Below are 11,510 nucleotides of genomic sequence, written 5' to 3'. Positions count from 1 at the left end.
TGAAGCTGCTTTCCTTTAATTTAAGACTGATCCTTGTGTAAAACTGCCATTTTCAAAACTGGTTAAAACAACATTTTGAAGGCCCAGACTACACAGCTAAATTTTTATGCAGAAGCTATAACACACATAACTGTTGTTACTCTGAAATGAAACAAGTATATTAATAAATAATTATTTTTGATGAATCATGACTGAAAATATGTGCACATGCATTACTGAATATGTTTTCTGCTTCTGAATTACAACCAACATTTTGTTTTCATCATGAAAACTGTAACCATGATGTTGTCTTCACAAGATGAAGAAAACCACAAATCATGAAATATCACTGAGATGACCCCTCACATAATTTGAATCTTTCTTGCAGGAGTTACTTCATGTTGAGTTCAAATGGAAATTATCATTAATATTATTATTAGTGGTGCTTGCTGAAAGCATTTTTTTTATATTATTATTATTATTAAAAATACATATTACTTAGGGTATATTTGAAAAGTACATTTGAAACTTATTTAATTTTTTTTTTTAAATTAAAACATTCAAAAACTATATTTATCTTTGCTAGCACTATTTAACATTTTATTACAGTAATTAAATTAAATATGCATGACATCATGACATCAAATACATGAAACCAACAAAAAACACAAATTACAAAAAAAATTGCCATACTCATGCTAATGTTGTTCCAAACCCATAAGACAACAAAGAATTGTTATTATTGAAATAACATAACACACATGAAATATTTGTTTTTATATCATTTACCAGTTTAAAAATTCTCAATTATCTGATGAAAGCAATGAGAACATTCATTTCTTGATGAACCCATGCATGGAAAAAAGTAAAGACTGAAAAATCTTAGGCATGCCTATTGAATTTGATGACCTTTTGAATCAAGTCAAAACTTGGAAAGTCCATGGCTATGATCCCAAAACAAGGCTTGGGATTCTTTTCAAATTCATTTGCCAGATGCTCATACAACCAGGGATTGATTTCCTTTGCCAACGTTTTTGGCAATAAAGAAAACCCCATATATGTACCAAAGCTCGTGCCACTCGAGTAGCTCAGACTCAGAGCAGAACCAGTTCTACATTGACTAGCAGCTTCTTCCAGATGCTGTTGAATCTTTCTCTCTTTGTCTTTAACATTAGTTACTTTATAGTCTCCGTTTTCATCAGTTTCAGACAGAATAATACCCAGCTTAAAGCTGTTTTTCTGAACAAAAACAATCTTTCCTCTTACTTCACCAATCTTTGGAATTGACGGCTTAACCCAGACATCTTTAGCATTTCTAATCATGTTTTCAACTAAACTCTGAACTTTTCCCTCCATAGGAGAAACGGGCTTAACTCTGAGAAGCACTACCTCATTTCTGAACCGAGTTAAAAATGTCCTGACTGTGCTGAGAACTTCTGACAATGATGTACGTTGGGGAATCGGTCCATGCATAATATTTAATTTATAGCCAGACACTCTGAGGTCGAAGTAGCGTATCCCGGCCTTTAGCTGGTCCTCTAGTGACCATGCCTGACATTCTGCTAATGGTCCTCCATAAAGAGCCAAGGCTTCATGGGTACCAGGAATAGTGAGGGTAGAAATTGACGTTTCATTATCCAGAGTTTCCATCCAGCCAATTTTATAATTTGGAGGGAGATTGAGTGTTTTCCCATCATTAAACACTTCTTGTTGACTACTCTTGTGCAGTCTGTGGGGGAAAAATCAGAATACCAGGTCAGCAATGTTGTCACATGTTCTTTATCACTAATAAAATGTATAGCTTGAATGTGCTCTAATTTGCTTTGGATAAGTGTCTGCCAAGGGCCAAATGAATAAATGCAATGGGAAATAACAGACTTCATCTTAGAGTCAAAAACTATAGAGGAATCCAAACAGAAACAGTTTGTTAGGAAGGCTCTTCGGGCTACTTTTGAATAGAATTCAGTGGAGAACGCAGGTATTCTGACATCAGTGGTGCACAATAAAATTTGATGTGAAATCCTGTTCCTTTTTTTACATCTGAATGAACCTCACAGGGGCAGGTAAGGACATCATTACATCATCAACCTGCCCACATAATAATATAATGAAAACAGACAAGACCTGTAAAAATAGCTTTATATTAAATTCCTTACTGAGCACTTGTGGTGATCAGTATTTAATATAAATATAAAATAACATTCCCTTTTTGTATTAACCAAACAACCTATACCCAATTTTAGAATATTAAAAATACATGAATTCAACTTTTTATACTCACAGCAGCATCAGGATACACAGGATTTTCCCATGAACTCCCATCTTCTAAATTGTCTGACGTTAGCACACAATAAAACAATACATTAGTAACATTAGTACAAAACTGCATTTACAAAGAGTTTTGGATTTGGATGGACATCCAGAAAATACATTTAAACCACACTTAAAGTTTGTCCTTGCATTATTTAACCAAAATTATTAGATGAAGTATCAGATTAATTTCCCTTACAAAAAAAATAAGTATCCATCAAGATCATTTTATTAAGATTTAAAGTAAATTCCTATGTACACTACCAGTGTGGACTAACCTAAAACTCAGATACTCAGAACTAGGAACACATCTGGTTTTTTTTTATAAATATTTTTTTTCAAACAATGTAAGTTTATAAGACAGTGTTTAAAACTATATGTAAAAAAAACACTCACACATTTAAGGCTGATCAATCAAAACAGTGTACACAACTACAAGCCAAGTATACTTAGAATAGTTCATTATAATTATATCACGATCAAAAGATTAGGATAAAGTATAGGCCAAATATACTTAATTTTCTGTCAAGTATAGTTTCTACTTAAGTGTCATTTTATATATTTTTAAGTATATTTCTGAGACATATATAAAAGGTAGACTGAAAGTATACTTTCTTATTTTAAGTTTTAAAGAAGAAGCACACTTGAGTACCCTGTACTCTTGTTGGCTTAATGTTTTAGTTTTTCTCAGTCGCTTTGGTGCTTTTCTCAGATCACAATTTGAAATTCTCAAAACTTCTTGTTCAACCTCCATACCATCTAGCCACTATATACATGAAAAGCAATTTCTCATTCTTTTGAACAATTAACAAATACTTTAGTACATTCATGAGACTATGTACAGTTGTCTGCTGTTTCCTACATTATCAATTGCTTATGTCAAGTTGATCCAAATATATCATTCTGGTTTTATGTTCAGTAGTCTTCTGGGGTCGGGAATTCAGCATATATTATGGTATCATTCGTTTTCCTGTGAATTCCTTGGATCAGAAAATACAGTTACAGATGAAGCTTACCCTTTCCTTCCTCTGTGTGTCTGTAAGAATGTCAGGTGTCTGGTGTTTCAGCACTGGTTTCTTCTTCCTGCTGCTCGTCGAGATGCTTGTGTGTGTTCTTCTCTCACATCAGAGGAAACGCCTCTTCTTATAGTCTGTGTAAGTGAGGGGCTGACACACACTTGCACTTGGAGTCAGATCTAGGCATGGGTGGGCTGAGCCTTGCCCACCTTCTCGGAATTTAGGTAGTCTATAGATAGTGTTAATCTGTTGTTGTTGTTGTTGTTTTATTGTATGATTTGTGCATTGATTAAAAACAATCTTGAGGTGGGCTGCATGTGTGTTGAGAAGTTTGATGAAAGGCTGCAGAATGCCCAAACTAATTAAAAAAAAAAAGTATATAGGCTATTTTTTTTTTTTATCAAGATATGAATTACGGAGTGTTGTAAATTACTTGTACACTGTAAAAAATTTCTAACCCTCCCAAAATTGAAAAATTTCAAGTGACCGATAACATCTAAATTTTTCAATTGGCCCAAGTGAAATTCTGTAAATTATAAAATAAAATTTACATATTTTCACTTGGGCCAATTGAAATGTACAGAATTTCACTTGGGCCAATTGAAAAATTTAGATGTTATCGGTCACTTGAAATTTTTGATTTGGGAGGGTTAGAATTTTTTTACAGTGTAAGTATTAATATACATTTTTATAGCTCTTATTGATTTTAAAGTGTCATTTGGCCACCACTAAAATGGGCCATTGCCCTAATCTATAACACAATAGCAATATGTACACATTATTTCTGCCTGCATCAATCCACTTCCTGTTTGCATTGATGCAATGGTAATGGTGTGTTGTTTTTTTTTTTCTTATTTTATTGCATATTTTATCTAGATGTGTCATTCTCTCTACATCTTTTTTTTTTTTTTTTCATTTGGCAGTTTACAAGCACAGTGATGCCTGAGTTTCAGGGTTCCGTCATTTTGGTTGGTCTAGTTCAGGAGTATTCGATTAAAGTTCCAAGAGGTCTGGTCTCTATATTTCCTTCCGAGTTTAGTTTGCACTTGTGTAGCCTATAACTACAAATACTACTCTTCAGCACAATGTTAACCACAAACGGAACATTAAACACTTTATTAAAAACATAGCACATTTAGGGTGAATTCCAAAGGTGATTTTGCTCCCTTGAAAGGCACTTCGGGAAGGGGACGCCATTGTAGGGACATTCCAAACAATTGAATCTCTTCTCGAAGGGCTCTTCCACTAGTTCATAAGCGAAGGGAACATGCGATCGTCACTTTATTGAAGTAATTTAATCATTTATGCTCATGTGTACCCAGGGTGGCGAATCCTCACATTTTAAATATAGATATGGCGGGAGTTGGAGTTAGCGTATAAACAGAATAACTTGAAAAACAAGTTGTTTTATTATGTTGTAATATACATTACAGACACATTTTCGTCATGTAGCTATATTTCATATTTAATTTAAAATGCTGAATTTATGTTTAATGCTTTACTTATAAAGTTAAGAGCAGATTAGGAACACAAACACTCATAAAGCATATTTTAAAAACTTCTTTACAAATGTACATTTATTTGTATATATAATATTAACAGCAAAAATAAGACATTCCTTTTGTCGCTGCCTAGCTTTGTTGGGGTAACTTTCCTCATGAAGCTAATTATGAAATTACGTGGTCTTCAATTGCTCCCTTCGCCAAGTGCATTCCAAACAGCTTCATTATTACACACAATTGCCCTGCTCCCTCCAAAGTCCCCACTTCAAGGGCTCTACCCTTCAGAGTGAGTAGGGCATAGGGATGCTCCCATTCGATTGGAGTTTACCCTTACTCTCCTGATCAAGCCCTATGCAAAGCATCCTGGGAAATCCAGTGCCCAGTTTCACTCAATGCAACAAAAATGATTTATGTAGTTCCAACACAAATGGATTAAGCTAACTTTACATTTTACAAATTACATCTCATGTGATGTAATACAATTGAGACAAATGACAATTAATATATAGTATATACTGTGTATATGTATTTATTTATTTATTTATTTTTTGCTTTAGCTAATTTTTTTAATTAACTAAAATCAAACAATTAATCAAACATTTCTGTGGTTTGTCTGGTTCAGTGTTGGGATCTCTGGTGCTCCATGATTTTGTCTTTTGTTTTTAGCACATGGGAATCACATCTTTCTGCCCAGTTCATGCTCATGTGTTGAGTTTTGCTTGAGCACAGGGATGTTGATCTTGTTTCATTGGCCATATGCTTTTGTCTTGTCTTGTCCATTATGAGCACATGGTCTGGGTGTTTGTTCCCTCACCATGTGCTCTTGTCTAGACTTATGAAGTTTTATTGTATTTTGTTTTAATTCTGGGCTCATTAAAGACCCATTGCTTTCTGCATTTGAGTCATTTTCTCATCCATCAACCCACACCTGACACTGATGTGTTATATCCTGTGTGAACTTACATATCAGCTTGTGTGTGTGTTTGTTATATCCTGTGTGAACTAATATATCAGCTTGTGTGTGTGTGTGTGTGTGGTTCAGGTAAACTTTATGTTATGGGGACACAAATAAGAATAATAGCATATAGGTCATATGAATTAATTAATTTATTTATTTATTTATTTATTTTTGGGAAAATGTAAAAATGCAGGAAGTTTGATGGGTTGATTAAGGTGTCTGGTGTATCAGACCACTGATGGTGGTTTCTTCTTCCTGCTGCTTGTCGAGATGCTTGTGTGTGTTCTTCTCTCACATTACATGAAGCGCTTCTTCTTATAGTCAGTGTAAGTGAGGTGCTGACCCACTTACCCGAATTGGTCACACATATTTACACATAATTTCTGTCTGCGTCAATCCACTTCCTGTTTGCATTAATTTTTTTCTTTTTTTTTATTGCACAGTTTATTCTTGACAGTTCAATCATATCTCTCTAAAATTTTAATTTTGGCAGTTTACAAGCACAAGCACAGCGATGCCTGATTTTCAGAATCCTGTCACTTTGGTTGGTCTAGTTCAGGAGTATTCGATTAAAGTTCCAAGAGATCCGGTCTCTTTATTTCCTTCCCAGTGGAGGACCGGACGATATTTTGTGGAATAGTTGTTCATTTACATACTTCATAAAAGCAAAAATCCTTAACAGTCATAATAGTCATCAAAGATGAGGATATTGAGCTACGTATAAGGACCATCAAAGTCTTTTAAATTACATGGTTCATATAATAGTATGTAACTGAGGCTATAAGTTGTGAAATAAAGCATTTCTCGTTCTTACTGTTTTTTAGTTAGCTTATGTACTAGCATACATCTGCCTGATTAGCCTGCTTGCTTATTTATATTATATTAGTTATGTTTTTATTCCAATATTCAATTACATGTTTCAAATGTTATTTACATGTTTCAAATGTTTCAAATTAATTATGTTTGTGTGTACTTAGCATAACAATTAATTTATTAAAAATGTATTATAGTATTATTATATACCATACCACATTGCTATTATTATGTAAAATTAATATTAAAATTACTTTTACAGAACATAGTAGTTGCAACAATATTTATCCTTAAAAATACATTGTAGGCATGGTTGTGTATCCAGTTTGTTTTTATTATGCAATACATTGGCATTCATTTTATATTTCAAGCATGTTGTTTGTGCACTTCATGTAATAAACATCATACAATAGTTATGATTAGTCAAGATATTGTGATAACAACTTTTGACCAGGCATTACCGCGTGGGTCCTAAAAGGAGACCTGATTTCTGAGGGGGACTCGATTTCTCATGACTCCGCCCCCTCATTGCTACAATTCTCCTCCCCCTTCAGGGTCCCATGGCCATCTACAGAAACTGACGGAGCAGCCCATCTTTTAATATTGACTGTAATGGCGACCGATTCCCCCTTTTTCTCACGGCATTTCTTTTATAACGCGATTCCACCTTTTTCTTATGACTTGGCTTTTTTTATATTGCTATAAATTAGTGAAACATGCTATAGCTCCCATTTAGCTATATCAGATCTCAAACTTACCGCCAGAAGAAGTTCCTATCTTAATTCTGCCACGTGGAAACTGACCAATTTCATGTGGGTTAAATCCTCAAAAGTTGCAGTCTGTAAAGCCCGGGACACACCAAACCGAAGCCAAAGAACTAGCGCTGATGAACCGCCATCATGTTGTTCCAAACTCCTAAGACCTTTGTTCATCTTCAGAACACAAATTAAGATCTTTTTTTAAGATATCCAAAATCTTTCTGCAATATATTTTTGCAATTTTTCATACTGCTACATTGTAACACCTAACAGACAACGAAACAAGTTTGTTTAACTCAAATATTAAAGGTTTGTTTAACTCAAAATATCAAATATTAACTCAAATATCAATTAACTGATTATAGCAGAACTAGATCTATAGATTGAATAAGTTACAGCAGATTTCTAGTTCCCATCATGCTTTTCTTCTGACTGTAAAAGTGTCATTTGTGTTTTTGATCAAAAAGATTAGATAGATTGGTGTTTATTGTCATTAAATTGGAATTTAAAAGGGTTTTCTGTTTTCTGGTATGTCTGAGTTTTGGTGGCTTGAAGTGCAGAGACTAGTTGTTGCTTTATCTATAAACTATGGCTGTATTTCAGAACAGTGATAGTATCTGTGGCCTGTGCTTATCTGTTAGAACTCGCATGTGCTCTGCAAATATTAACGACTAACAAGCTAGCAGTTAACAATAAGAGATTTGGTTAATTCAAATTTTTGATTTTATCAGTTTTATGCTATTTAATTTTTGAGTGGATATGATTAATTTAAGAAATTTTGTTTTTGTGTATTGTATTAATGTCAGTTGTTAAACATAAAACAGTTACAAATAATTTTGTCATCATTTTCCATCATTTTCCGTTTAGGTGCTTCATGGAAGACGTTTTGTTCTCATTATCTTTTGTCTTACATATTTACCCGAGTGGGTTTTAAACTCCAGTATTACTGGGTTTTCGTGCTCTTAGTGAGCTTCCCTTGTTTTCTGATCACATGTGAGATGATAATGCACTTGAAATATTCACCTAAATACGTATCAGTTTATGTTGAATAAACTCCTGCGTTTGAGTCCATCTCTATCTCTCTTGTGTTTACGTCTGTGTTACAATCATTCACTCACCCTCAAGTTGTTCTAAACCTGGATTCTTCAAAATATCTTCTTTTGTATTCAGCAGAAGAAAGAAATTCATACAGGTTTAATAATTTAACGAATTATTATTATTGAACCTGTATGAATTTCTTTCTTCTGCTGAATACAAATGAAGATATTTTGAAGAATCCAGCGAGATGCATCAAATTGATTTAAAAAGAAAAATAAATAAAATGCTTCCCTCAAGTGATATTGTCGCAGCAATACCCATTAACAGCTCCTTGTCTTCGGCCATGCTTTTCCAAATAAAACCAGGTTTTTTGAGTTACTGTTGCCTTTCTATCAGGTTGAATCAGTCTAGTCATTTCCTCTGATCTTTGACATCAACAAGAAATCTTCGCCCACAGAACCGCTCACTGGACATTTTCTCTAGTCATTCTCTAGATGGTTGTGAGGGAAAATCCCAGTAGATCAGCAGTTTCTGAAATACTCAGACCAGCCCGTCTGGCACCAACATCCATGCCACTTTCAAAGTCACTTAAATCACCTTTCTTCCCTATTCTGATTCTCAGTTTGAACTTCAGCAGATCATCTTGACCGTGTCTACATGCCTAAATGCTGCCATGTGATTGATTGATTAGATATTTGCGTTAACAAGCAGTTCAGGTGTACTTAAAGTGACTGGTGAGTTTACATCACTACTAATGATCATGTGAAGATATACAAAATGTTAATTTTCTAGCATGCAAACTGGTATTTTCTGGTATGTCTGAGTTTTGGGGGCTACCATTTTGGTGAAACATAGAGCCTTGAGGCCTGGCCTAATCTGATCTAGACTGTTTGTTGCTTTATCTATAAACAATGGCTGTGCATACATTTTCTATCATGCAAACTTAGTGCATGTCAATGCCAGCAGCCATATCACCCTGTAGCCCAAGACTGGTTGCCCAGTGAAGCTAAGCAGGGCTGAGTCTGGTTATAACTAGATGGGAGACCTCCTGAGAAAACCAGGTTGCTGCTGGAAGAGGTGTTCGTGAGGCCAGCAGGGGTGCTCACCCTGTGATCTGTGTGGGCCCTATATTATTATTATTAATGAACAAGTGAGAAATTACGTATTGCTGACATTTTCACAGTGATTACTCAGTGAGAAAAGATTCATCATAGTTTGCACTTGAGTACACAGCAAAATCCCCAGAGTAAAATTAACTCTGTTCAGAGAACATTTGGTCCCTCTCTACAGAGAGTTAAAATAACTCTGAATCAGAGTTAAAGTTAATGAGATACTTAAGTGATTAATTAAGTGATGATTGGGCATTAATGATGAACACCTGCTGTTAACAAGTTCTCAGCAGAGGAGGATTAAACAACTCCACAAACAGCATTACCAGCTTCACTTATTACTAACCAGGGGTGCGTTTCCCGAAAGCATTGTTGGCCAACTATGGTCGTAAGTTCATCACAATGTCCATTGAACTCTATTGGTAACGACGGAACTTGCGACCATAGTTGGCCAACGATGCTTTCGGGAAACGCACCCCAGACTGACTGTATTTCTGTCAGACGTCTACAGAAGGTCTTATTAAGAATTAACAGAGGTTTAGATGTTGATGATTTATTGAAAATGTATGATCACCATTATAGTGATGAGTGTTTCCTTTAGTTGGGCAGTTTGACTCTTCTTGCAAGTTTGTGTTTTTTGTAACAGCTTTTACCAAAACACGTAATTTGTTACAAAGAAAGCCAAAAAAAGATGATTGGGTGATATAGTGTTTAACAGCAGATAGTAAAAAAAATGCACTTATATCATCACTGTCCAAAAGTGGTCATTTGATGTTAATAGATTATATTCACTAACAATACTCTCTTGCCACAGATTGGACATTTTGAATTTTTAAAATACATAATGGGGGAATTTTTTTTTTTTTAAACAAAGACATCAATAATCAGCTTATGAATCTCAACAATGGTGACATGCTTCATGCTGCAATGCATGCTGGGAGCCACAATAGTATAAAACTCATGGCTCCCAGGATGCATTGCGGCATGAAACATGTCACCATTGTTGAGATTCATATGCTGATTCTTGATGTCTGTGTCTTAGAATTTTTTTTTCCCCTATTATGTATTTAAAAAATTCTAAATGTCCAATCTGTGGCAAGACAGTATTGTTAGTGAATATAATCTATTAACATCAAATGACCACTTTTGGACAGTGATGATATAAGCGCATCATTCTACTTTTTGTTGTTGAAAAGTAGATCATCTGAACATCTTTGCATCTGGCATTCTTTGCAACAAATTACATGTTTTGGTAAAAACTGTTACAAAAAAACACAAACTCACTAAAAAATAAGCTAAGAGTCAAACTGCCCAACTAAAGGAAACACTCATCACGATAATGGTGACCAACCATTTTCAATAAATCGTCAACATCTAAACCTCAATTCTCAATACGAACTTCTGTAGACGTCTGACAGAAATAAAGTCAGTCTGGTTAGTAATAAGTGAAGCTGGTAATGCTGTTTATGGAGTTGTTTAATCCTCCTCTGCTGATAACTTGTTAACAGCAGGTGTTCATCATTAATGCCCAATCATCACTTAATTAATCACTTAAGTATCTCATTAACTTTTACTCTGTTTCAGAGTTATTTTAACTCTCTGTAGAGAGGGACCAAATGTTCTCTGAACAGAGTTAATTTTACTCTGGGGATTTTGCTGTGTAGCAATATAACCACAACCACTTCTCTTCAGCAGAATGCTAACCACAAAAACGTCAAATATTTAAAAACACATAAAATAGCACTTAATTTCAACCTTTACTCTCCTGATCAATGCAAAACATGTTGGCTCACATTTTCTACAGCGGCTGACTTGTATGTGACACAAGCCACCTGGTGGTGATACATGCAAACCTCTTCTTATACAAGTTAAAGACAGATGAAGTTCCATGTCCCTGAAAAAGTAAAACTGAGACTCGTCAGCTAAAACTGACACTTAATACACTTTTGTTAACTAAAATAAAGCTGAAATAAAATATAAATATTAGATTAAAAACATAAAATAAAATAAGAAAAATTGCTTGCATG

The 11,510-nt window shown here is 34.5% G+C and overlaps 1 protein-coding gene across 1 annotated transcript; it reads right to left on the bottom strand.

Moving 5' to 3' along the window:
- Positions 1 to 861: 861 nt before the first annotated feature.
- Positions 862 to 3,398, bottom strand: LOC307172643 (1-phosphatidylinositol phosphodiesterase-like; the record flags this gene model as incomplete). The annotated part of the gene is made up of 3 exons (XM_079895182.1): positions 3,306 to 3,398; positions 2,261 to 2,313; positions 862 to 1,708 (listed from the first exon to the last, which is right to left on the bottom strand). The coding sequence occupies exons 2-3, from the start codon at positions 2,299 to 2,301 to the stop codon at positions 862 to 864; spliced, it is 888 nt and encodes a 295-aa protein (XP_079751308.1). The 5' UTR covers positions 2,302 to 2,313; positions 3,306 to 3,398.
- Positions 3,399 to 11,510: the final 8,112 nt, after the last annotated feature.

The sequence above is a fragment of the Squalius cephalus genome (assembly GCF_949319135.1).
Source record: "Squalius cephalus genome assembly, chromosome: 15".
Lineage (NCBI taxonomy): Eukaryota > Metazoa > Chordata > Actinopteri > Cypriniformes > Leuciscidae > Squalius > Squalius cephalus.
This window is presented reverse-complemented; position numbering and strand designations above follow the sequence as displayed.